This window comes from Raphanus sativus, chromosome 1, assembly GCF_000801105.2.
Source record: "Raphanus sativus cultivar WK10039 chromosome 1, ASM80110v3, whole genome shotgun sequence".
Classification (NCBI taxonomy): Eukaryota; Viridiplantae; Streptophyta; class Magnoliopsida; order Brassicales; family Brassicaceae; genus Raphanus; species Raphanus sativus.
In genome coordinates this window covers 21,100,134-21,127,949 of record NC_079511.1, presented here as the reverse complement: position 1 = coordinate 21,127,949, position 27,816 = coordinate 21,100,134, and the positions used below count along the sequence as shown (strand labels likewise).

Sequence of the window (27,816 nt, the reverse complement as noted above, 5' to 3'; positions counted from 1 at the left end):
CAGTTATTTGTATTGAACTGATAAAACAAACATAAAAGAAAAATAGTATCGGCGTTTTAAAGCGAACTAGATTCTAGTTTAGTTTGTAATGTATTATGAATAACTCTGAACATTGTAAATATGTCTACACTGTGTAACTAAACATAAATTAGAAACGTAATTCTAAATCATATATTCTTGGAAACATAAATTGAATAATGATTTCTAAGAGGATAAATTTAGCACAAACAAAATGATTCGCACGTAATTCAAAATCAGATTCTGGTTTTGAAGAATTGCGAAATTTATGAAATATTGGGGCTCAAAAGGAAATTTAGCTAATGTTGTTTTAATTTTAAATTAAATAAAAGTGTATTGACCGAGAAGAAATTGAAGAAAATATAAAAAGCAAATTGGTAAGGACCGGCACGTATATTACCTGAAAAAATCCATCCCTGACTCTCTCTCTCTCTCCCAAAACGGAACCGTCTCTCTCCCCCTCTTCTTGACTCTCTTTGCTTAGATCGATCGCTGGGTTTTGAAGCATGCTCGTTTGATTTGGAATTCAAGATCGTGTTTTCTTTCAATGTTGAGTCGGTTCGTTTCTCGGATCTCGATGATCTTCGATTCTCTAAACCAAGCCTGAAGACGACCTTACCATTTTTCGCTCCCCCTAGTTTGTCGCCGCCATGTTCGAAGCTCATGTAAGCCCTATCTTCTTCCTTCGTTGATGACTTCTTCTTGCTGCGCTGATTAGTTGATATTTTGCATTAAAATTTGAATATAATTGATGAACAGTTTCACTTCCTGCTTAATTGATGAAATGGATAGTATTTATTAATTGCAACTTGGTATTCAGGTACTACATCTGCTTCGGAGGTATCTTGGTGAATATGTGCATGGACTCTCCACAGAGGCTCTGCGGATTAGTGTCTGGAAAGGTTAGCATGACTGTTCATGATTTAGTTATCTCGAATGGTTAATGGTGAAATTGACATATGTAGAGATGTTATCCCTTGGCTTTGTTGTTTAACTTTGGTTTCTTCTCCTTATTGATGTTGAGCTTTCTTGCCCTTTTCAGGGGATGTTGTTCTTAAAGATTTGAAGTTAAAGGCGGAGGCTTTGAATTCACTTAAACTCCCTGTCGCTGTCAAATCCGGTTTTGTTGGAACCATTACTTTAAAGGTTTCTATTTTTCTTCTTCTCTTTGTAGTTTTTTTTTTCTTTTTTGATGATTTTCGTTCAGACCACTGTAACCATTTATAGGGTTAACTGACATAGCACTGGAAAGTTTGCTTTTGCTTACTTAAGCTTGGGTTGAAAATTCTTGCCGGAGTTACTTGCAGCATATTTTGTTCACATACTAATTCCTACATATGCTTAATTAAGTACTTTGAGGATATAGAGAGAAGAAAAACCAATTATTGATGACATAGCTAGCTGACCAGATATGCATGCATGTGTGATGCTCTCATGCAATGATGTACAATAGCAATACTGGGAATTGATATGGTTTAGTTTTTGAAGACATGTTTGTTGGTAATAGTGAAGAGAGTGGACAATTTTAACATGAAACTGTAAGGATATTAGCAGTGTCGAAGGGGTTCTGAGCTAGAGAAATGTGCTATGAAGAATTTTTTATTGTAAACGTGATATCAATTATAGGCAAAAATGCTTCAGTAGAGGGAAGTCCCATATGATTTAACTGGATATTTTCTGGGCTACATTTTCTGTTACAAGTACTTACCGCTCTTTGAATAATGTGTGGATTTAAAAAAGTAGATATGCGTGTGGTTCTGTTCGTAGTATATATTGAAGCTTTTGATACGAAGTCAATTGTCATGGATATTACCAGTCAGGGTGTTACCCTCCCTTGTTTCTTAACGTAGACCTGTATTTAAAGAAGAAAATGCTATTTTGTTACCAAACTCCTGTAATTACGCTAGGTAGCATATCTAGAACTTGAGAGTGACTCGCAAACCTTTGTTTCAGGTCCCTTGGAAAAGTTTAGGAAAAGAGCCAGTCATTGTTTTGATCGATCGTGTCTTTGTTCTTGCTCATCCAGCCCCTGATGGCCGAACAGTTAAGGTATTCTCTTGGAATTTTTATTTGTGTTTGCGTTGTCTCGCGCCTTTAGACTTTTCACTATGGTTGGTACCAATTTTGCTTAAACTATTTACATACTAGGAGGAAGACAGGGAAAAGCTTCTAGAAACCAAGCTTCAGCAGATCGAGGTATTATATTTTTCTGGCTGATGCATATACTTCTGAATACAATCGTTACATGAGATATGAATTTTCCTCTTTTAATGTACAAGATAAACGTTGATGTTTGCTGGTTTATCATTCTCGTGTTTGGTACAAATAGGAAGCAGAATCGGCAACTCTTGAAGCAAGAGCAAAATCTAAGCTGGGAAGTGTATGCTTCTGAACTCAGCTTATTTTGTAACTTTTATCGTTCTTATTTTCTTTTTACGGGTTGTCTGTTTGAGTGACGTGGAACTTTCCTGATCAGATTAGAAGAGTCCTTATGATCTTTTACGAAGGATATATATGCCCTCCTTGCTAGTTACTAGATAATTTTTTTTCTCATATGCTAATTATTTTATATGTTATAACTTAGCTGTTTTATTCTTGGTTCTTTGCAGCCTCCAGCAGGAAATTCTTGGCTAGGCTCGCTTATTGCCACAATTATTGGCAACCTTAAAGTATCCATCAGCAATGTACATATTAGATACGAGGATTCTACCAGGTTTGTGGCTGTTAGTTCTTTTGTTTATTTTCCCTGTTCTGCTTTTACGGCCATATCTATCTTTTGTGTTCTATAGTAATGTCGTTGTTGGTGTTTATTGGAGACGACTCAGAAGTACTTGCTAATTATTATTTTTTCTTGTTTCAACAATATTCTCTTCAGTAATCCAGGGCATCCCTTTGCTTCGGGCATCACCTTGGCCAGGCTCGCAGCTGTTACAATGGATGAGGAAGGAAATGAGACATTTGACACAAGTGGTGCTTTGGATAAACTGCGTAAGGTGAGCTTTGTTTTCTTTCCTTTCTATTATGAATTGGGCGAAGTTGTTGAAACCTGAAAGTTGACAAAAACATTGTGTTTGGACTATAATAACTATGATTCCATATGGACGTTCATAATTGGAATACATATCTAGTGGTGGTCCCATGTGTTAAGAAATCTTATAGCTTCGAATATTTCCCATTTTTTTTGTCTCTCATCTACGAAGTTCAAGGTTCTTTTCCAGGAGGCTTGATACGATAGAACATTAATTAGACTTTTAAAAGGAAATGTCGTTTGTTTTCACATGAGAGAATGAGGTAGCAGTTTTAAATTGATTCAAAGTTCAAAAAATATTTTAATTGTCCTTTTTGTCTCTATTTATTAGTTGTTTTCTCTAATGTGTGTGCTCGGTTAGAGTGCGTGTCATAGTTCATACTTTGTTACAAAGTCTGTTGTTTGAAAACTGAAGTGTGCTGAATGATAATTACACTACTTATTGACATGAATATGCACAATTAGGCTAACGCATGGTCTCTGTCACAGTCATTGCAGCTTGAAAGGTTCGCTCTGTATCATGATTCTAATAGCTCTCCCTGGGAAATAGAGAAGCAATGGGACGATATTAGTCCCGAGGAGTGGGTTAAGGTTTGTTCTTATCCACCTTTTGCTTGGTGATTCTTTTGTGTGTTTTTTGTCAAATTATTAGTCAAGTCAAATGTTCGGATGTTTGAAGATGTATTAAACTACGGGCTGTCTTCGTTCAGATGTTTGAAGATGGCATAAAAGAGCAAACTGAGCATAATATAAAGTCGAAATGGGCCTTAAATCGTCGATATCTGTTGTCCCCTATTAATGGATCTCTTAAGTATCACCGGCTAGGAAATCAGGAGAGAAATAATCAGGAGACTCCATTTGAAAGAGCGTCAGTTAACATAAATGATGTTAACGTGACAATCACAGAGGTACCATTTACCGTACTTGTTATAGTTGGTTCTAGTTTTTTTTCTGGGGAACTGTTTCTCGTTTTCGAGGGTTAGCTGTAAAATTTTCAATCCGGTTTTGATTTCTTCTGTCCATCTTCGTACTTCTGAGACCCGTTAGAGTTCGATACTGCGTCTGCTTTGGTGATTTTTTTTGTTTTTGTTTTTGAGGTGCTGCAGTTAAGTCACTTGTATGTTGTCTTCCACGTTTCCCTTACCAGGAGCAATATCACGATTGGATAAAGCTAGTCGAAGTTGTTTCAAGATACAAAACATATATAGAGATTTCTCATTTAAGGCCCATGGTTCCTGTTTCAGAGGCTCCACGTTTGTGGTGGCGCTTCGCTGCTCAAGCTAGTTTGCAACAAAAGAGACTATGGTACGTGTTCGTTTCATTTTAATCTCCCGTGCAGGATTACTGACCAACTAGGATAAGAAACAGCATTTATCTAGAAAATCTTTTTGGTTTTAGTCTTGCATAGTTGATCATCTTCTGGGAAACTATGACTGCACTCTATCTGTGGAATGGTGTTGTATTTTGATCTATACTCATATTCTGACCCCTTTCAGCTATCGATTTTCCTGGGATAGAATTCACCACCTTTGCCAGTTACGTCGGCGTTATATTCAGCTGTATACCAACTTTCTGCAGCAGTCATCAAATGCTAACAACCCAGAGATGAGAGAAATCGAAAAGGACCTTGATTCCAAAGTGATCCTTTTGTGGAGGTAATAATTATATCGCCACATTTTGAGTGGAAAGCATGTGGTCAAATTCAACCTTGTGATGTATTCCACCGGAATCCATAGTCTTATTATACCACTTCTTTTCTCATAGAAGTTCAAGCTTTGCCATTCTTCCTCTTTGTTTTCATTGGGATCTCAAAGGCACTGTGCTGTCTATGTGCTTTCCCTCCCGTCTTATCTGACCATGTGTTGTATCGGCGTAATAGGTTGATTGCGCATGCAAAGGTAGAATCTGTGAAGTCAAAAGAAGCCGCCGAGCAGAGAAAGCTGAAAAAGGGCGGTTGGTTCTCGTTTAATTGGTTAGTGGAGTCTGTTTCTTCCTTCTGAATATGGTTGTCTTGCTTTTTGGGTTTTCTAATTCTTATCGTAACCATGAGTGCAACATCACAACCAGATTCCATCTTCTAAAATTAATATTTGTGTTTACTATCTCCATGAAGGCGGACACAAGCTGAAGATGACCCTGAGGTCGATAGTGAGGCTGACGGATCGGTGGAGGAAGGATTGACTAAGGAAGAATGGAAGGCCATAAATAAGTTACTGAGTCATCAGCCAGACGAAGACATGAATTTGTATTCAGGAAAAGACATGCAAAATACGACTCACTTTCTTGTAACGGTATCAATTGGTCAAGGAGCAGCTAGGATTGTTGATGTAAACCAGACTGAGGTGCTGTGTGGTAGGTTTGAGCAGCTCGATGTGACGACAAAGTTCAGGCATCGGAGTACTCAGTGTGATGTATCACTGAGGTTCTATGGTTTATCTGCACCAGAAGGTTCCCTTGCACAGGTTTGTTTTCAAATTTCACCTTATGACCAGGGTCACAAACCCCTGTGATAAGATTCTATATTCCTGCCTATAAGTGAATATTTGACCTTTCCCTGCTCCCCTCTGTGTGCCATGCTGCTGTCTTTGCAGAGTGTATCCAGTGAGAGAAAGACAAATGCCTTGATGGCTAGTTTTGTGAAATCGCCAATTGGAGAGAACATTGATTGGAGGCTATCAGCCACGATATCCCCTTGCCACGCTACGGTAATCAGTTCATATATGTGTGCTCTTGAAACATGGGTATTTAGGATATGCATAATAGTCGCATAACTGTAAAATACGTCTCGAGTATTTAGCTGGTAGCATTAAATGAAAAGTGTAGTTTCCTGAAAATTTGGGATAGTAAATATTCTGGACCTTAGAGAAAGTTTTTGGAGCTTAAAGCTCCTATATACTGTGTGCTTCCCTATTGGAAAATATGGATGGATATATATTGTTATAGTTTTTAACTACGAAGTACTTGTAACTCTCATGTGCATATGTTTTTCTAAGTTTGGAATTTTAGTATAACGAGAGATACGCTTCTCAAACATTTAACACTGGCGAAGCTTTAGTGCACTAACAATCTTCATTCAGAACAGATGATGAATTCATTGGCGGATTAGATAACTTGGGGCTGGGGATAGCACAAGTTGTTTATTTTAAATCTTGAGCACATTGGTAATTTGCGTATTGCAGATCTGGACTGAAAGTTATGATCGTGTATTGGAATTTGTGAAGCGAAGTAACGCAGTTAGCCCTACTGTTGCATTGGAAACTGCCGCTGCGCTTCAGGTACTGTTCTAATGTTCAGTAGCAATTTTTATTACAATAATTTATTGCATATGCGTTATTGTGATAATAAGACGTGTCCCCTTAGACAAATCCTTAGTCATAGATTTCTGTATTTTTACAGTCCTGCAGACTTTTAGACTTTAGAATTTATTTTTATTTACCCTTCTTTATTACAGATGAAACTAGAGGAAGTTACTCGACGGGCTCAAGAACAACTTCAACTAGTGTTGGAGGAGCAAAGCAGGTTAGAACAATTTAACTTGAATCTCTCTTTACTATTGTCCCTTAGATCAGAGTTGGACCATTTGGTAGTGACTAAAGCGAGATGCTGTTTGCGTGGAACAAAAGCTATTTTATTGTAGTCTGTTGGAATTTAGATCAAAATATTTTATCAGTTCGTAGAAGTAGCAAAACACCGGATTCCTTGATGCTTTTCCTTTGGTTTCTCAGATTTGCTCTTGACATTGATCTTGATGCTCCTAAAGTGAGAATCCCTTTGAGGGCTTCAGGATCGTCCAAGTGCAGTAGCCATTTCCTTCTGGATTTTGGTAATTTTACTCTAACCACCATGGTAAGTTTCCAGACTTGATCTACGACTTAAGTAGTGTTTTTCTTCTGTTTTCTTATACTTCTTGTACAAGTGCAGGATACTCGGTCTGAGGAGCACAGACAAAACTTGTATTCTCGGTTCTGCATTTCCGGAAGAGATATTGCCGCTTTCTTTACCGATTGTGGATCTGACAACCAGGGTTGCAGTTTACTCATGGAAGATTTCACTAATCAGCCGATGCTGTCTCCCATTCTAGAGAAAGCGGACAACGTTTATTCTCTTATTGATAGGTGTGGAATGGCAGTTATTGTTGATCAGGTATTACCTTGTGCGACATTTTTATTAATGTGTCAATTACTAAAACGAGGTACTTGACACGCATATATCATTTTTTGAAGATCAAAGTACCTCACCCAAGTTATCCATCCACAAGAATTTCCATCCAAGTGCCGAACATTGGTGTTCATTTCTCGCCAACAAGATATATGAGGATCATGCAACTGTCCGACATCTTGTATGGTGCTATGAAAACCTACAGTCAAGCTCCTGTAGATGACACCCCAGATGGAATCCAACCCTGGAGTCCTGCAGATCTTACTAGTGACGCTAAAATCTTAGTATGGAAGGTATGTATATCTACTTTTCAAGCTTGATTTATCTTTATTGACTTCGATTGTATGTAATCTATGGTTTCAGGGAATTGGCAACTCTGTTGCTACTTGGCAGCCTTGTCACCTTGTTTTGTCTGGTTTATATCTGTATACATTTGAATCAGAGAAGTCACCTGATTATCAACGTTATTTATGGTTTGTGCTATTCTCTTCTTTTATGTACCCCTGTTTCTCTTTTTTTTTTTGTACTTTCAAGTTACTCTTACCGCTACAAAGTGTTTTGCATGTGTTTAATAGAAGACGGTTAAATAAGAAACTTTGCATGTGCAGCATGGCTGGCAAGCAAGTATTTGAGGTTCCGCCCGAAAATGTTGGTGGCTCGCTATACTGCCTTGCTGTCGGTCTAAGGGGGACGAATCTTAAAAAGGTAAGCTTAGCTGCCTGATTGTAAATAATAGGAGTCATAAAAGAACCGCCTAATCTATGAGTCCAGCGTTAAAATATACTTCTAATTGAGTATGCTTGCTTAGAGAGTGTTGATGATTCTCTGGACTTTACTTTTACTGAAGTTTCTTTCGAAGTTACACTCGAGAAAAAACCAGCTCACATATATTCTTATACAGCATCGCTTTGTTCACTGTATTGTTATAAGTGTTTTCCATTAAAAATCATGGATCTTATGCATTCTTCAGGCTCTGGAATCTTCTAGCACCTGGATCATAGAGTTTAAGGGGGAGGAGAAGGCAGCATGGCTGAGAGGACTTGTCCAAGCTACCTATCAAGCTTCTGTACATCTATAAAATCTCATTTGACTTTTTTGGGCGCTTTTCTTTCTGCATTGGTCGTGTGTGGTTGATGCTGAAAAATCTTGTTCTGTTGTAGGCTCCTCTGTCGGGGGATGTACTTGGTCATACAAGTGATGGTGAATTCCATGAACCTCAGACCGGGAATTCAAAAGCCGCTGATCTTGTTATTAATGGTGCTTTAATTGAGACAAAGTTGTACTTGTATGGGAAGGTTAGCTGTGATCAGGTTTCTACATATTTTTGTGTGTGCTATCTGTATAACAGAACTTTCATAGTTGCTTGAGCTGACAAAACATATATAAATTCTGTGACAGCAACTTTTCCTGATATTTACTTGAATTTTGAAATCCTATTCTCCTGCAGATTAAGGATGAATGCGATGAGCAGCTTGAAGAGGTTATGCTTCTCAAAGTTCTTGCTACCGGAGGAAAGGTTTGTGTTTATTGGACATATTAAGCTGATACTGAAGTTGTGTGTATGTGTTTTGCGTCGTCTGTCGGTACTAAAGATGAGGCTTACTGGGTGTGTAAAGCTTAGAAAAGTAACACCATAATATTTATTTCATTCAGCCTTGCTAAGAGAATGATTATGTGACGGAAACAACAAACAGAGCCACCGCATTGTTCATAAAAGTTGAATAAATGATTAAATTCTTGTCGTACCGTTCGCTGAATCAGGTTGCATTTCTTAGGAAATCCACTTGTCAAAATGTCCGTTTGGATATTTGTATTTCTCCACTTATAGGGTTTACCATTGCTGATGCGCCTTTTAATTCATTTTCAAGCTTTTTTATTTCTCTGTGTAGCTAATATACAATATACTAGTTTGATAGAGATTTGTGTTTGCTTTGCAGGTCAATATGATAAGTTCAGAGAGTGGCTTAACGGTTAGGACGAAGTTGCACTCTCTGCAAATCAAAGATGAACTTCAGCATCAGCAGTCAGGCAGTCCTCAGTATTTGGCTTACTCTGTCCTGAAGAACGAAGACATACAAGACTCACCAAGATGGGATTCTTTTGACAAGGAGATGTCTGTAAGACATGCAGATGATGAAGATGCCTTCACTGATGCTTTGGCAGAGTTTCTGTCTCCTACAGAACCAGGTACTCCGGATATGGATATGATTCAGTGCAGCATGCTGATGGACTCCGATGAAAATGCAGGACTCGAGGATGCTGAAGGTGGATTTCATGAAAAAGATTCATCTCAGGGAAAAGGCCTTTGTGATGAGGTATTTTATGAGGTGCAGGGTGGTGAATTTTCTGATTTCGTATCAGTTGTTTTCTTGACGAGGAACTCCAGCTCCCCCGATTATAATGGAATCGACACACATGTATGTATCTAAGACCATGTGAGGTCAGCTTAGTGTGGCAAATATATCTTCTCGACTTCGCTAAGTTCTGCTTGAAATCAATTTCAGATGAGCATTCGCATGTCAAAACTGGAGTTCTTTTGCAGCAGACCGACTGTAGTTGCTCTAATTGGTTTTGGATTTGACTTGAGCGCTGCAACATATGTGGAAAATGATAAAGATACCAACACTGTGGCGTTTGAGAAATCTGATATGGAGAAAGAAACAAATGATGAAGGTGGACGAATTGAAGGATTACTTGGATACGGCAAGGACCGTGTAGTGTTTTACCTGAACATGAATGTTGATAGTGTGACTGTGTTTCTCAACAAGGAGGATGGTTCTCAGCTTGCGATGTTTGTACAGGAACGATTTGTGTTGGACATTAAGGTAATAAATACTGGCCTGGGGCATCTTTCACGTATTTGATTTTTGTTTCTAGTTTACTCTTAATCACCCATACCATAGGACAAGAAAACCAGTTTGTTATTGATACTATTGAAAATGAGTTTCGAAAAGTTAAATCTGCAGTTGTTTCTCTACTTAAATCTGTTTATTTTTCAAGGTTCACCCGAGCTCTCTTTCAATAGAAGGGACCCTGGGTAATTTTAAACTCTGTGACAAGTCGCTAGACTCTGGAAACTGCTGGAGTTGGCTCTGTGACATACGTGATCCTGGTGTTGAGTCGCTTATCAAGGTATCAAATACTGACGGCCTTATCGTGTTTGTTGTCGTTGTGAATCTGCTCACTTCCTCTTTTACTCTGCAGTTCAAATTCAATTCATATAGTGCTGGCGATGATGACTACGAAGGATATGATTATAGCTTATCTGGTAGACTGTCAGCTGTCCGCATTGTATTCCTCTACAGATTTGTTCAAGAGGTGCCATGATCACTAACCTTTTCTTTCCCATTTTATTTAAAGTGCAACGGAAACATAAATACTCTTCTTTGGACATCATTTTATTATTGACCAAACCAATGAAATGGTTTCCAGGTTACAGCGTACTTCATTGGACTTGCCACTCCTCATACAGAAGAAGTTATTAAGCTTGTTGACAAAGTGGGAGGCTTTGAGTGGCTAATCCAGAAGTATGAGATGGATGGTGCTACTGCGCTGAAACTAGACCTTTCGTTAGACACTCCAATAATTGTTGTTCCTAAAGATTCTCTGAGCAAAGAGTAAGTATTTTTGTATGTCTTATGCTATCAGCTACGTATTAGTTATGTCAACACCGGTCTTATAACTTTCTAATTCTAGTCTAGTAGTTGCCATCAAAATCGTTTGCGTAATTTAGTCTTTATCCTGTAGCTCTAAAGCATTTGAAAGCTTGAGGTCTGCAACATATTACCTTTTTGTTGCTGAATCTCCAAAAGATTTACTTTAATCTTTCTCTGAATGTTGGTAAAATCTCAACACACTTCTGTTGGCTGCAGTTACATTCAACTTGACCTAGGTCAGCTGGAGGTATCAAATGAAATAAGCTGGCATGGGTGTCCGGAGAAAGATCCTAGTGCTGTACGTGTAGATGTTCTTCATGCAAAGGTTCGTATATATTAGAATAAATATGAAACGCCTTTGTTTAACGTGTGGATTGAAAACACTAGCCTGCTGATTGTTTCTATTGTCTCTTTTTTTGTAAAGATTCTTGGACTAAATATGTCAGTAGGCATAAATGGTTCAATTGGGAAACCAATGATACATGAAGGCCAGGGATTGGACATTTTTGTACGGCGCAGCCTACGAGATGTTTTTAAGAAAGTACCAACACTTTCAATTGAGATCAAGGTACTGGATTTCTTCTTCTGTTTACTTTAAAGAACCCAAATATTTAGTTTTGGAGTCAAGAACCGATACTCTAAACTAAATAAGTCTGTTTTTTTTTGTCTTTGCTTCCTGATATTGATATATTAGTGATGAGTGATGACTATAGTTATAATCTTTTATTATTGTAAAAGGATAGCCTTGCTGTTTGTCGTGCAGATTGATTTCTTGCATGGTGTGATGTCTGACAAAGAATATGATATTATTGTAAGTTGCACAACCATGAATTTGTTTGAGGAGCCAAAGCTACCTCCAGATTTCCGTGGTAATAGTTCTGGTCCCAAAGATCAAATGCGGCTGCTGGTTGACAAAGTGAACCTGAATAGCCAGACGATAATGTCACGTACAGTAACCATACTGGCCGTTGATATCAATTATGCTCTTCTTGAGTTGCGTAATAGTGTTAATGAAGAGTCACCGTTAGCTCATGTTGCGGTACGTGCTTCTGAGCCTGATCATTCTATTTTCTTGTAGATTTTTCCCCTAAGAAATGTACCAGATATCTAAAAGCCAATTTGTCATTCACTTTGATTCAACAGCTTGAAGGATTATGGGTATCCTACAGGATGACGTCACTATCTGAGACAGATTTGTATGTATCGGTTCCTAAAGTTTCCGTTCTAGACATCCGTCCGAGCACAAAGCCTGAAATGCGGCTGATGCTTGGCTCATCGGTCGATGCATCCAAGCAAGCTTCTTCTGAATCTTTACCCTTTTGCCTTAATAAGGGAAGTTTTAAGCGGGCCAACTCTAGGGCTGTTCTTGATTTTGACGCACCATGTTCAACGATGTTGCTAATGGATTATAGATGGCGAGCGTCCTCTCAGTCATGTGTTTTACGGGTGCAGCAACCTCGTATCCTTGCTGTTCCTGACTTCCTCCTTGCGGTTGGGGAATTTTTTGTTCCAGCTTTACGTGCAATAACAGGAAGAGACGAAACTTTGGATCCAACAAATGATCCAATCACTAGATGTAGTGGCATAGTTCTCTCTGAGGCTCTCTATAAACAGATAGAAGATGTCGTGCACTTGTCCCCATGTAGACAGTTAGTAGCAGATTCATTGGGGGTTGATGAGTACACTTATGATGGATGTGGAAAAGTAATCTCGTTGAGTGAACAAGGAGAAAATGATTTAAACTCAGGAAGATTAGAACCTATCATAATCGTTGGGCATGGAAAAAAGTTGCGGTTCGTGAATGTAAAAATTAAGGTAGAAACTCCTTTTCTCTTTATATATCTAATATTAAAAATACATCCTTTTGTAATTTTATAATAGTCACTTGACGGAGTTAATTTCTTTTCCGAGCGCTTATAGCGTGAAGCGGAGAAGGATCTTTCTTTTGCTGTAATTATTTTTTCACATTCTCTTTTTTTTTCTTCTGTGGCAGAATGGGTCGCTTCTGAGCAAGTGCATTTACTTGAGTAACGATAGCAGCTGCTTATTTTCTCCAGAAGATGGTGTTGATATCTCTATGTTAGAAAATACCAAATCTAATTCTGAGAATGTGCTGAGCAATGCGCACAAACCATCAGATGTCTCAGATATTTGTCAATCCGATTTGAAGTCTGGCCAGAGCTTTACCTTTGAAGCTCAGGTAGGTTTCCTAGACGCTTTCTTTTACCTGTTTAAATAGTTTAGAGCACATACTTTATAGCTATTTTATTGCGTTCTATTTGATCAAAAGCTATTTGACTGTACATTTTGTCTCTCATTTAAAATCATTGTTCCCTAGTTCTGGTGTTCTGGTGTTTCTTTGATGTTCTTTTTTTGCTCATAACATTTCTTTTATGTGGTGGGTTCCGCAACCTTTTTCAGCGGCCATCTTTCATAAGTTCTCAAGTGCTGGCCTTTTTTTTGTGGTGGATTAATGAAACTGGATTTTTTTTGCTGTATTTGTCAATTTCGTAGCTTCTTGCTGTATTTGTCAATATCATAGCTTGTTTTTGTGCAGGTTGTTTCTCCCGAATTCACATTCTTTGATGGTACAAAATCCTCCCTGGATGACTCCTCTGCGGTAGAAAAGCTTTTGCGAGTTAAATTGGATTTTAATTTTATGTAAGTGCAGCTTTGTCCAAATCTAAGTATCAGTGATTTATGTTTATCAACATGTTGTCATACATGATAGTTCTGGACAGTTAGGCCTGAGCACATTCTAGAACCCAATATTTCCCTGACACAAATACGTTTACTTTGACGTCCACTCCATCTTGCCTATGACGTTGAAAACAAGCTTTTTCTTCCCTTGTTGTGAAGGGTTCTAAATTTTTTGTTACATTGTTGATGTATTTTTGCTATTGTTTTCAACAGGTACGCCTCAAAAGAAAATGACATCTGGGTTCGAGCCTTGCTTAAGAACCTGGTGGTGGAAACTGGTTCTGGTCTTATCATTCTTGATCCAGTCGATATTTCTGGGGGTTACACTTCTGTCAAAGAGAAAACAAATATGTCCTTGACGTCAACTGACATATACATGCACCTTTCCTTGAGTGCCCTCTCTCTCCTACTGAATCTGCAGAGCCAAGTAACTGGAGCTTTACAATCTGGAAATGCTATTCCTTTAGCTTCATGCACCAACTTCCACAGGATTTGGGTTTCACCGAAAGGTATGGCATAAGTTAAGTTATGTGGCATTTTTTTAGTCTGGCCACATGATCTATTATTTTGTCTATCTTCTTAACCGACTGAATTAGATAATTGCACTATTGATTATTTCGTTTTGTGGATGTGCGCAGAAAATGGACCTAGTAACAACCTCACAATTTGGAGGCCGCAGGCTCCTTCGAACTATGTCATATTGGGAGACTGTGTGACATCAAGGTAATATTATTATTGGCTTATCTGGTTACATGTATATCTTGTTGTTCATATATTCTGCTGTGATATCTTCATCCCCACAACAGAGCTTTCGATGGCTATAGTAAATGTTCTGTGTATCTAATATACTCAACCAAATTGTATTTCTCTTGGAGGATAAAACCTTATGTTTCATCCCGAATGTATTTGTCCAGTCATCAATAGCATTGAACTCCATCCATAAAATTCATGTCAAATCATTTCCGTAACAGAAATAAGCAAGCTCTTGTCGTATTGGAGCTGTTAACATAACGAATACTTGGGTGTGACATGCAACCTCTCTTTCATTTGACATTTGCCAGTGCTTACAATTGCTTAAAAAGTGCTCAGTTTAGTGTACATATGTTTTCTTCTTCTAGAAGGTAAAGCTGCATTATGATATTAATTTCCTTGAAAATTTACTTTTCAGGGCAATTCCTCCTACACAAGCAGTCATGGCAGTAAGTAATACATATGGGCGCGTGCGGAAGCCGATTGGGTTTAATTGTATTGGCCTGTTCTCTGTTATTCAAGGTTTAAAAGAGGGTAATGGTCAACATTCTCCTGATAGCAATGAGTGCTCCCTCTGGATGCCTGTAGCTCCTGCAGGATACACTGCTATGGGGTGTGTTGCAAATTTAGGAAGTGAGCCACCACCAGACCACATTGTTTATTGTCTAAGATCTGACCTTGTATCTTCCAGCAGTTTCTCTGAGTGCATATACACTGTTCCCTCCAATTCATTAATTGAGTCTGGATTCAGCATGTGGCGAGCTGATAATGTTCTTGGATCATTCTATGCTCACTCCTCAACTGAGGCTCCCTCCAAACAATATAGTTGTGGCCTCAGTCATTGTCTTCTTTGGGATCCCCTTCAGTTGAAAGCATATCCATTATGTGACCCATCATCTACAAATGGCTCTCAAAGCGAGCAAACAAATGATCAGACTGGAAATTCATCAGGCTGGGACATAGTCAGGTCAATCTCTAAGCCATCTAGTTATCATGTTTCAACTCCTAACTTTGAGAGAATCTGGTGGGACAAGGGTGGTGATCTTCGTAGACCTATCTCAATATGGAGGCCTGTACCACGTCCTGGTTTTGCCATATTGGGTGATAGCATAACTGAAGGGTTAGTAAATTTTTAAATTTTTGAATGAACTGTTTTCTCACATGAATGTCAATAGCCTATGATATTCTTCTGCCTATGATATTCTTCTTCTCTCATTAGGTTGGACCCACCAGCACTAGGAATACTTTTTAAAGCAGACGACTCTGAGATTGCTGCAAAACCTCTTCACTTCACGAAAGCTGCACATATTGTGGGGAAGGGCTTGGATGAAGTTTTCTGCTGGTTTCCTGTTGCACCTCCTGGCTATGTTTCTCTAGGATGCGTTATTTCTAAATTTGATGTGGAGCCACATGTGGATTCGTTCTGTTGTCCAAGGATTGATCTTGTTAACCAGGCCAACATTTACGAAACTTCTGTTTCAAGATCTTCAAGTTCAAAGTCTTCTCAATGCTGGAGCATTTGGAAAGTTGACAATCAGGTTGGACAACCTGTTTAACCTTTGATGCTTTTTCTCTCACTATGTGAAAGCATTGTATTGTCATCATTGACTGCTGGTATCTTGTGTAGGCATGCACTTTTCTTGCACGTTCTGATCTAAAAAGGCCTCCAAGTCGGATGGCTTTCGCAATTGGAGAATCTGCAAAGCCGAAGACACAGGAAAATGTAAATGCAGAAATTAAGCTGAGATGCTTCTCTCTGACACTTCTAGATGGCTTACATGGGATGGTATGTTATATAGTAAAATTTACTACCCAATTTGTTCAAACCCAATGTTTACATCTCGATCCTGTTTTGAATTCTTCCAGATGACTCCTCTCTTTGACACAACTGTCACGAATATCAAGCTAGCAACTCATGGTCGTCCTGATGCCATGAATGCAGTACTCGTTGCCTCAGTCGCTGCTTCAACATTTAACCCACAGTTGGAAGCGTGGGAGCCTCTTCTGGAGCCATTTGATGGAATATTCAAGTAAATATAATAATGATACTTAACTGGGAGATAAAACTGGAATAATATTTTTTGTTCTTTTGATCAAAACTGGAATAATATTTTTTGTTTCTCACTTTGGCTTTGAAGGTTGGAAACATATGATACTTCCCTGAGTCAATCATCCAAGCCCGGAAAACGCCTGCGAGTTGCTGCTACTAAAATTTTGAACATAAATGTTAGTGCTGCAAACCTTGAAACTTTTGGTGATGCCGTTGTTTCATGGAGAAGGCAACTAGAACTTGAAGAAAGAGCGGCTAAAATGAAAGAGGTAACTTTTCCTTTAGTCTCTGTTTCTTGGCGAAAATATGTTTTTCTTCATGAAAGTATATATGTTTGCTGTGGTGCAGGAATCAGGTGTCTCTCGTGAGAGTGGGGATCTTTCGGCTTTTTCAGCTCTTGACGAAGATGATTTTCAGACCATTGTGGTAGAGAATAAACTCGGTCATGACATATATCTGAAAAAGCTGGAGGAGAACTCAGATATAGTTGTAAAATTGTGTCACGATGAAAATACTTCTGTCTGGGTTCCACCTCCAAGGTTCTCCAATAGGTTAAATGTTTCAGACAGTTCTAGGGAAGCACGCAATTACATGACTGTACAGATTCTGGAGGCTAAGGTACATATACTAAAGCAGCCGTCATTGGGAATTTTTATTGTTGCATAAGCTTTATGGTTAAGATGGTACTTTCACTTTTTTGTGAAGGGTTTGCATATCGTCGATGATGGCAACAGTCACAATTTCTTTTGCACCCTGCGCCTCGTTGTTGATAGTCAGGGTGCAGAACCACAAAAGCTTTTTCCTCAAAGTGCTAGGACAAAGTGTGTAAAGCCTTCCACTGCTTTTGTCAATGACTTGATGGAATGCACCTCCAAGTGGAATGAACTTTTCATATTTGAAATCCCAGAGAAGGTAGTAAATTAGGAAACATTTAATTTTCTGCTTCCATTATTGATCATCTTCTCTGTTCCTTCGAACTTGCGGTATCACAAGCGATTTAGCCTAGAATTAACATTAGATTGGAACAGTATATATGGCTAGTTGCTTCCCTGGTTCGCTCTGATTCAGATGGCTAGCAGTAAAGCTATATCGGCTTGCAAAATTCCTTTTAAAGTTGAAACAAGTGTCATTTGGAACTTATCTCATATTTTTAGTCTTTTTCGATTTGATTGCTATAGGGATTGGCCAGATTGGAGGTTGAAGTGACAAACCTTGCTGCTAAAGCCGGAAAAGGTTAGGTTCAGTAAAGCTATATCCGACCTGTTCATTTACTCCGACCTGTTCATCATGCATAACCACAAATTAAGCTGTCCTTTTTTGTCTGTTTTATCATTCTTTTCTAGAATAGATTGACATTGTTTATTGTTTATTGTTTATTGTTTATTGTTCATTTGAGTTTAGATTGTCCGTATGTTACATGAGAGTAAGCCATTAACTAATGCAGGAGAGGTGGTCGGGTCGCTTTCATTTCCTGTTGGACATGGGGAAAATACACTTAGAAAAGTAGCTTCAGTAAGGTCACTATATCAGTCAAGTGATACCGATAATATTAGTTCTTATACGCTTCAGAGAAAGGTTAGCTGTTTTTCCTTTATATAAATGCATTTTAACGGATTTATCAAGCTTTTATAACATATATTGCCATTTCTCATTTGATTTATGATATGAAGAATGTCGAAGATGTACATGACAACGGATGCTTGCTTGTCTCAACATCTTATTTCGAGAAGACTACAATCCCTAACACACTAAGAAATATGGAAAGCAAGGATTTTGTTGACAGAGACACTGGTTTCTGGATTGGAGTTCGGCCTGATGACTCATGGCATAGCATTCGCTCGCTGCTTCCACTCTCTGTTGCTCCGAAATTACTACAAAACGATTTTATTGCAATGGAAGTTTCTATGAGAAACGGAAGAAAGCACGCAACATTCAGAAGTTTAGCAACAGTTGCAAATGATTCAGATGTCAATTTGGAGATATCCATATCATCTGATCAGAATTCCTCTTCAGGAGCGAGCAATCATAATGCTTTGGTTGCCTGTAGATCGTCCTATGTTTTACCATGGGGATGTTTATCAAAAGATAATGAACAATGCCTAAATGTCCGGCCAAAGGTTGACCCTCATCTTTCTTATGCATGGGGTAGCTGCATCGCCGTGAGTTCTGGTTGTGCAAAAGATCAACCATTTGTTGATCAAGGTTTGCTTACTCGGCAGCAAACGTTCAAGCAAAGCAACAGAGCATCTGTTTTTGCTTTGAAACTAAACCAGCTTGAGAAGAAAGATATACTTTTCTGCTGCCAGCCCTCTACAGGGAGTAAGCCATTCTGGCTCAGCGTGGGAGCAGATGCGTCAGTTCTTCATACAGACCTTAATACACCTGTTTATGATTGGAAAATTTCTGTTAGTTCTCCTTTGAAGTTAGAAAATAGACTTCCTTGCCCAGTCAAATTCACAGTGTGGGAAAAAACAAAAGAAGGCACATATCTTGAGAGACAACATGGTGTAGTTTCTTCAAGGAAGATTGCTCACGTATATTCAGCAGATATTCAGAGACCTGTGTATCTTACACTAGCTATCCATGGTGGTTGGGCGTTGGAAAAGGTAGGCTTTGATATTCTACAGAAGAATCTACCTACATCTGAAAAAGTTCTCAGCTCATTACTTAATCTGAATTTCTTTTGTAGGATCCTATTCCTGTTTTAGATATATCTTCAAGTGACAGTGTGTCATCCTTTTGGTTCGTCCATCAACAGAGCAAAAGGTTTGTCACTCTTTCTTTTTCAGTTCTCATTCTGCCTGGAATTCTTAGTCTTGTTAACTCCGCCTATTACGTCAGATATATGAATATGTGCATTGTTTCGTTTTTTTTAAAATGGTTAACAGCTGTTTAACGGCTCTTGACCATTAAGGATCACGCTGCAAAATCATCGTTTGTTCCAGAATAATATTTCATCAGTATCTCTTCTCAACTAACTAGTATCTTTTGGAGGAGCCAGTCAGTAGCTGAATTTAATTGATTGAAGAATCTTATCACGTGGACAATTATCAAATGTGGATGTTTTTTCTTTCTTTGTTATAACCCCCATATTATACACTCATACTCTTTCTCTTGGAGTTTCAGGAGACTGCGTGTAAGTATAGAACGTGATGTTGGAGAAACCGGGGCGGCACCAAAAACTATAAGGTTCTTTGTTCCATACTGGATTACAAATGATTCATATCTTCCTCTAGGCTATAGAGTGGTGGAGATTGAACCATCAGAAAATGTGGAAGCTGGCTCCCCTTGTTTGTCTAGGGCCTCCAAATCTTTTAAGAAAATTCCTCAATTTTCGATGGAGAGAAGACAACAGAGGAAAAATGTCCGAGTGCTTGAGGTTATCGAGGATACTAGTCCTTTGCCTAGCATGCTTTCTCCACAAGAATCAGCTGGTCGGAGTGGCGTCGTGCTGTTTCCGTCTCAGAAGGATTCTTATGTTTCCCCACGAATTGGTATTGCTGTCGCAGCTCGGGAATCTGAGATCTACAGTCCTGGAATTTCTCTACTTGAGCTTGAGAAGAAGGTGAGTTGCTACATAGAAGTGGGTCGGAGTATATGATTTTCTTAAAGCTAATGGCTTGAAATTGCTGGACTGTGCTTTATTATACGAACTATTTCTGACACACTTCTGTACAAAGGATTTCCTCCTAGCTGTGCGGCCGTGTCATCATTTTCTTTAGTTGGTTGTGTGACAAGAAACTTTCTCTCCTTTTATTAACCACGAATCCTTTTCCAGGAACGCATAGATGTAAACGCTTTCTGCTCAGATGCCTCGTACTACAAGCTCTCAGCAATATTGAATATGACATCGGACAGAACAAAGGTCAGATATCACTTCGTGAGACTTTTCTGTTTTCTCATTGCTGTGGTATCTGTATAAATTACTTGTCTGAAGTCAAATTCGTGCTCCTATAGTGTTTTATTTGTTGGTGTCTATTTAAAAATTTTATTTGGGCCGGAAAACTTATACGGGTTAGTTAGCTTGGCAAACAATACTTAGATAGCCTTTGTTTTCTCTCTCCTGTTTCCGTTAAAAATTGTACATGCTGCTGCTATAGATTAGGCTTTTATCCGTGGTTTATTATACCAAGATGAATTAGAGGCGGATCAGTGCTTTATACTGGAGTCCCACTTGTTATCTTACTCCCAGTTATACATTTGCTTTCAGGTTATTCATCTCCAGCCACACACCTTATTCATCAATAGGGTGGGTATAAGCGTCTGTCTTCAACAGTGTGATTGTCAGACAGAAGAATGGATTAATCCTTCTGATCCTCCACAGCTCTTTGGATGGCAGTCTTCGACCCGGATTGAGTCGCTGAAAGTATGTGTAATATCTTCAGATTTCTTTATCTTGATTTTAATATGATTAATGTGCTTACGGCGGATGGGGCATTTTCAGCTACGAGTGAAAGGATATAGATGGAGCACACCATTCACTGTCTTTAGTGAAGGTATAATTCGTGTCCCTGTTGAAAGAGAAGATGGGACTGATCAGTTGCAGCTAAGAGTACAAGTCAGAAGCGGGACAAAAAACTCCCGTTACGAAGTTATTTTTAGGCCAAACTCTGTCTCTGGTCCTTACAGGTAAATTACAATTGTCTTCCAGTTCCAGATGAGTTTTTTTTTCTAATGTTACTGTACTGTTTGCTTTGATATAGATGGTACATTTTCTAACTGCCAGATCATATTTGCATTTATGATTTAAAGAATTACTGCAAAATCTGTTATTTGAAACCCATTATCAATATGGTGGATAAAGTAAATGGAATCTGCATGAAATTATTTTGATATGATGATGCATCATATTTGGTGATCCAAGTCTACTATATTTACTTCTTTCCACTACGGATATCTGACCTTTTCTTTTTGTATTCGCTGTGATATGAATCCACTCTCCTAGGATCGAGAACCGTTCCATGTTTCTTCCTATTCGCTATCGCCAAGTGGATGGTTTCAGCGAGTCTTGGCAATTTCTTCCTCCTAACGCAGCTGCTTCGTTTTATTGGGAGGATCTTGGTAGACGACATCTATTTGAACTTCTTGTTGATGGAAATGATCCTTCTAAATCGGAAAAATATGATATTGATAAGATTTGTGATCATCCACCACGAAGTGAGACTGGACCTACCAGACCCATACGAGTTACTATTGTAAAGGAAGACAAAAAGAACATTGTGAGAATCAGTGACTGGATGCCGGCAGTTGAACCTACTTCAAGCATAACAAGAAGACTTCCAGCATCATCTTTGTCAGATTTATCTGGTGGGTCTCAGCAATCTCAACTTCTGGCCTCAGAAGAGTCTGAGTTTCATGTGATTGTTGAGCTCGCTGAGCTTGGAATCTCCGTAATCGATCATACCCCGGAGGAAATATTGTACATGTCAGTGCAAAACCTCTTTGTGGCATACTCAACCGGCTTGGGCTCTGGGCTTAGCAGGTGAGTTATCAGGTTCTTAAGTTGTAGCTTTATTTAAGCGGCATTATATTTCACCATTGCAGTTATTCTGACCGTACTACATTCATATTTAATTCTACAATATTGGTCACCGTCTGCATGCTTATCAGTTATACAAACCAAGCACGCTGGAGTAATGTTGAACGCTAATTGTTTTACAGGTTCAAGCTAAGGATGCAAGGAATACAAGTGGATAACCAATTACCATTGGCTCCAATGCCCGTACTGTTCAGACCACAGAAAACTGGAGATAAAGCTGACTGCATTCTGAAGTTTTCTGTTACTTTGCAATCAAATGCTGGTCTCGATCTCCGTGTCTATCCGTATATAGGTTTCCAGGGACGTGAAAATACCGCCTTTCTGATTAACATCCATGAACCCATAATCTGGCGCATTCATGAGATGATTCAGCAATCCAACTTGAGTAGACTATCCAATTCTGGGTCGACGGCTGTCTCAGTTGATCCATTTATTCAAATCGGGTATGTATAAACGGCTTTTCTTATATATATTTGCTATTTACTAAATGAGTCCATTCATCGACCATATATGGTTACATCCTTCCAAAATTGCAGAGTTCTTGCTATCTCAGAAGTTAGATTTAAGGTATCTATGGCCATGTCTCCAAGTCAAAGGCCGAGGGGAGTGCTTGGCTTTTGGTCGTCCCTGATGACTGCTCTTGGGAATACAGAAAACATGCCAGTAAGTTTTCCATACTAACCAAATCGACGGTAGCTAACAATAGGGACCTCTGTGTTGCACGCGATTAGCCTAATAGGAAACCAGTTTATAATAGTTAGCCTAATAGTATTTAAATCTGACGCAGGGGTATATATATACCTAAACGACTCTGGATTAATTGGCCAACATCCACTAATTAGTTGATGACAATCTGTTTTTACTTGTTACTTTTTACTCGTAGGATCACTATAATGATCATAGTCGTCGAGTTTTATAATTTAAAGAATTTGATTTGTCGATGCCCCAAGATGTCCCAACTACTGCACTTCCATCCCAACCCAGCCGAATATTCATATATTTTTCTTTATTAACTTTTCCTATCTTGAAACAGGTACGCATAAGTGAAAGATTTAACGAGAACATATCCATGCGGCAAAGTACAATGATCAATAGTGCTATTAGGAACGTAAAGAAAGACCTCCTTGGCAACCCTCTTCTGTTACTTTCAGGTGTTGATATTCTTGGCAATGCAAGCAGCGCTCTTGGCCATATGAGTCAGGGCATAGCTGCGTTGTCAATGGATAAAAAATTCATCCAAAGTCGACAGAGACAGGTTCGTTCCTGGTTTTGATTTTACTCCTGCATGTTGCTGTTTTCATGTAGACACAATATAAACAATACAAGTTGCCTTTCATCTGTTCACCTAATATGTAAAATTGTCCATTTAAGACTGGTATGTTCTTATGGCTTCTGATACAAGTGTTTACATAGGATAACAAAGGTGTTGAGAACTTTGGCGGTATTATCAGAGAAGGTGGTGGAGCTCTGGCGAAAGGCCTGTTTAGAGGAGTCACAGGCATATTGACAAAGCCTCTCGAAGGTGCAAAATCTTCTGGTGTCGAAGGATTTGTCTCAGGTTTCGGGAAAGGAATTATTGGTGTTGCTGCCCAACCTGTGAGTGGAGTTCTGGATCTCCTGTCGAAGACAACTGAAGGTGCAAATGCCATGAGGATGAAGATAGCAGCAGCCATCACTTCTGATGAACAACTTCTTCGCCGAAGACTTCCAAGAGCTGTTGGTGCTGATAGTCTGCTCCGTCCTTACAACGAATACAGAGCACAGGGGCAGGTACAATTTGTAGTTTAAACATTTATTCAACTAGTCGTTTTCCCCTTAGTCAGCTAATGCTGATGATACTTATGCAAAGATTCATTCTTCTAACTTTTGCACGTACAGGTCATATTGCAGTTGGCAGAATCTGGATCATTCCTTGGTCATGTTGATCTGTTCAAAGTACGTGGGAAGTTTGCATTAACAGATGCTTATGAAAGTCATTTCATCCTGCCAAAAGGAAAAGTTCTAATGATCACACATCGAAGAGTAATATTGCTACAAGTGAGTCACACAATAACCTCTTACACTCCAAGTATATGCATAAGGTTTAATTGGTCTAGTGTTCGTCCTCGGTATCTAGCCAAGAAATCCTCTTTGACATTAGCAAAATTTTACTTGTTTTCTAGCAACCGTCCAACATATTGGGTCAAAGAGAGTTTATCCCGGCCAAAGATGCGTGCTCTATACAGTGGGACGTTCTATGGAATGATCTTGTGTTTATGGAACTGACTGACGGGAAAAAGGACCGGCCTAACTCTCCACCCTCGCGGCTTATTCTCTATCTGAAATCAAAGCCGTATGATTCGAAGGAACAAGTCCGTGTTGTCAAATGCAGTCCTAACAAGAAGCAAGCCTTGGACGTTTACTCAGCCATCGATAAAGCCATTAACTTGTACGGGCAAAATGATTCAAAGGTAAGAGTAGCTTTTTCACATTTAATTAACAATAGTGTCACCCCTTGTTTAAAACAAATATTCAGAGTACATGTTTTTGTTATTTGATTTAGGCATTGGTGAAAAACAAAGTGACAAGGCCGTATTCCCCGTTATCTGAGAGTTCTTGGGCTGAAGGAGGTTCACAACAAATGCCAGCTTCAGTTGCACCCTCTTCAACCTTTGGCACAAGCCCAACGACCAGCTCAAGTTAAAATCTGTCTGAATCTTCGAGCTCTGCCACCTTCCGACGTCCCGTATCGCCCGCGACCCTGGTAAATACTCTTTCCTGCTTCTTCCTCCGATCATTTCTCCATTTGCCTCATAACACAAACACAATTTAATGGTTTCTATGCGTTTTCTTTTGTGTTCTTAGGTGGGTGAGATGAAACACAGCTTTGGGACTTTCTCATCGTGCTCAAATTTTCTTTCTCCTGTAGGATTTTCGTAAATCATATCGTAGAACCATATATATGTGTGTATATATATAAACCTCTGCAGTACGGACTTTTCCAACAGTAAACTCGTGTTGATCAACACATGTATATGGAAGCTGCCTTATAAAATTTTATTGTATAGATAAATTGTTGTGCTTCGAAAAAAAAAGAAGATAATTTTATAGAAAAGAGCAAAAAGTATATACTATTATCTCCTTCCACTGAGCATCATTAGTTATTTAGCAAGAAAAAATCAATTTGCGCCGACTGCAATTTTGTATTCGAATTATTAGCAATGGTGAACAAAAAAAAAAAGAATTATTAGCAATGACGGCTCAATTTGGCTATAATCCCTTCTCATGACACCTCTAGAGGACGTCCACCTCTAGACCTGACTTCCATTCATCATTCTACACCATCTTCTAATCTCTGTGACAAAGCAAATAATAATACACCAAGTTTAAAGAGTTTGTTTGATAAAATTCATTTTTTCGTAGTACTTAGGCCATTTTATATAGACTTATAAATTATAGAAAATAAGAAATATTTCTGACAATAAGAAATTTAGATAAAGAATTTAGAAAGAGAATTTAGGCTCCATTTAGAAATGATCAATATTAGATGAATACCTAGTAACTATTCATTTTTATTAATTCTATTAATACCCATATTCTTCTATCTCTCTTTTTTCTTCTCTCAGCTCTCCCCCATCTTGTTATTTTTCTACTATTTCTTCATTCTTATCTCTCACTAACTAATGGTATAATCAGTGTGGATCCTCACCATATTCTTTAAAAATCGCATAAATTATCACATGAACTCTTTGATTTTATAGACATAACATAGACCAATGACTGATAAGAAATTTTGGCTCTATTGCTAGAATAGACCATTGTACCAGAAGAAGAACGAAAGAAGACTGTAGATGTCAAAATGATGAATGAAATCTGAGACATGTGATGAGAAAAAAATGGTGACACCCACAAGGCACAGAGGAGACGAGCGAGTATGTAAACATATTATTTTTTTTTAATTTTGATAACATTTAAGTTAGTCAGTATTTTTTTAGTTATTCGATATTAGTTATGTTTTAGCAGATCATTAATTTTATATTGGTGTTTGGAATTATGACTTAACTGATACATGGTTTGTTATCTTATAAGTGTTTCATTAGTTGATACATTGTTTGAGTTCAAAGATGGAATACTCACTATTATGTGTGCTATTGACTATTGATTATTAAAAACACTCTACAAGTGATTCTCAATCATCTTTATAGTCAGTTAAATGAAATGTTATTCTACGTAATAGTGAATATTCATTCTTCGATATCAAACTATATATAAACTAATAAAAATGTATCTAATAACCAAATATGTAACAACTAACAAACCGTTTATTAAAACAATGTATTTTCTAACAAACTATGTATCAAATCGTGTACCAACTAACTATCAATGTATCATCTAACAAACTATGTAACAACTAACAAACATATATCCTAAATGACGGTACAAAATTAAGGATCCGCTAAGACATTGTCTAGTGTACAAGTAAGAGATTAGAGGTTACTTCATTTTATTACTTGATAACTATATTCTTTTAATAAAGAAGCTATCAGCTAATAATTTATATATTGTTTAACTTAGAACTTAAAACAATTAGTAGTTTCTCAATTTGTTGAGATACTACAATTATAATTTCTAATTCGCCCTTTGATTTCAATTCTGGAAGCATAATGGAAGATTCATAAATTGAAACATGGTGGAAAGAATCAGATGAGAAAGATGAGTAGCTTGACAGAAGATTGGTACCGAAAATGTAATTTGCGATGGTCAACGATTTGGAAAAAAGAACTACAGAGGAGGATAAATCCGATTTATATCAATTTAGAAAGAAAACTTTATGAATTAGTCTACTATTTTTAAGAATCAAAATTAAAAAAAAAATGTACAAAAATGAGATACAAGTAGAAAGAAACATAGGAATATGTAAAGAAGAAAGAAAAATGAAGAAAGAGATGAATGAGGAAGAAGAAAATAGGGGTATTATAGGAACTTCAAAGTAAAAAGCCTACAGTAATCTATCTTTAATTCAAATTTGAGGTAGTTTCCTAATATTTGTCTCATTCTTGTTTTCTAAGATACTGCAATTGTAATTTACAATTCATCCTTTGATGTCAATTCTGAAAGCATAATGGAAAATTCATAAATTGAAACAAGGTGGAAAGAATCAGATGAGAAAGAGGAGTAGCTTGACAGAAGATTGGTACTAAACATGTAATTTGCGATGGTCAATGATTTGGAAAAAAGAACTACATTGGAGGATAAATCCGATTTATATCAATTTGGAAAGAGAACTTTATGAATTAGTCTACTATTTGCAATAATAAAATTAAAAAATGTACAAAAATGAGACAGAAGTAAAAAAAAACCATAGGAATATGTAAAGAAGAAAGAAAAATAAAGAAAGAGATAAATGATGAAGAAGAAAATAAGGGTATTATAGGAACTTCAAAATAAAAAAACTACAATAATCTACCATTAATTCAAATTTAGGGTAGTTTCCTAATATTTATCTCATTCTTGTATATTAAGCTAATTGACTCATTTAAAAACTAAAAATAAGGATTTGACCGAACTAAGACTTAAATAAAAAAATAGTGGATTTTCTATTGGCCTGGACACGACCTTGAATGCTTCTACCTTTTTTTTGATATTTATTTATGAAAATGGACGAATAAATCACTTGTCTAAAACTTGTTTGAAATGAAGGCTGAAGATCTGGATGAACCGACAGATAAGGCTGAACTCGGATAGACGAACCAGAAGATGAACTTAGATTTGGGCAAGAAGGTGACGGACTGATCCTAAGTCATGTTAATCTCATGTTTAGTTATATTTTCTAGGGTTGGGCACGCATATTCGAAACACGGCTCCTACCCTTTGCTCGTTACTTGCCCCGTAAAATCAAGTACTTGCAGTGATAAGTGAAGTAACAAATACTTAAATA

The 27,816-nt window shown here is 37.9% G+C and overlaps 1 protein-coding gene across 3 annotated transcripts; it reads left to right on the top strand.

Annotated features, from left to right (window-relative positions):
* Positions 1-417: 417 nt before the first annotated feature.
* LOC108860138 (uncharacterized) lies at positions 418-24,951 on the top strand. Of its 3 annotated transcripts, XM_056987565.1 has the most exons (63): positions 418-683; positions 839-920; positions 1,061-1,164; positions 1,972-2,067; positions 2,167-2,214; positions 2,348-2,398; positions 2,628-2,731; positions 2,894-3,011; positions 3,536-3,637; positions 3,757-3,954; positions 4,194-4,351; positions 4,543-4,701; positions 4,926-5,018; positions 5,160-5,508; positions 5,638-5,751; positions 6,226-6,321; positions 6,498-6,565; positions 6,772-6,892; positions 6,968-7,189; positions 7,270-7,497; positions 7,568-7,677; positions 7,813-7,909; positions 8,175-8,270; positions 8,365-8,514; positions 8,652-8,720; positions 9,142-9,391; positions 9,452-9,621; positions 9,709-10,029; positions 10,205-10,336; positions 10,409-10,522; positions 10,637-10,821; positions 11,077-11,185; positions 11,285-11,428; positions 11,624-11,899; positions 12,004-12,675; positions 12,854-13,060; positions 13,418-13,521; positions 13,774-14,069; positions 14,199-14,283; positions 14,729-15,430; positions 15,530-15,848; positions 15,938-16,096; positions 16,177-16,340; positions 16,449-16,629; positions 16,709-16,978; positions 17,066-17,272; positions 17,539-17,593; positions 17,805-17,935; positions 18,031-18,966; positions 19,050-19,126; positions 19,487-19,925; positions 20,139-20,225; positions 20,571-20,726; positions 20,805-20,989; positions 21,306-21,842; positions 22,022-22,342; positions 22,436-22,562; positions 22,933-23,154; positions 23,313-23,669; positions 23,778-23,936; positions 24,062-24,349; positions 24,442-24,642; positions 24,744-24,951. In XM_056987565.1, the coding sequence occupies exons 1-62, from the start codon at positions 669-671 to the stop codon at positions 24,580-24,582; spliced, it is 12,333 nt and encodes a 4,110-aa protein (XP_056843545.1). In that variant the 5' UTR covers positions 418-668; the 3' UTR covers positions 24,583-24,642; positions 24,744-24,951. The 3 variants fall into 3 exon arrangements, with proteins under 3 accessions (XP_056843545.1, XP_056843543.1, XP_056843541.1); XM_056987563.1 differs by having other exon boundaries at positions 8,365-8,499; positions 9,142-9,621; XM_056987561.1 differs by having other exon boundaries at positions 9,142-9,621.
* Positions 24,952-27,816: the final 2,865 nt, after the last annotated feature.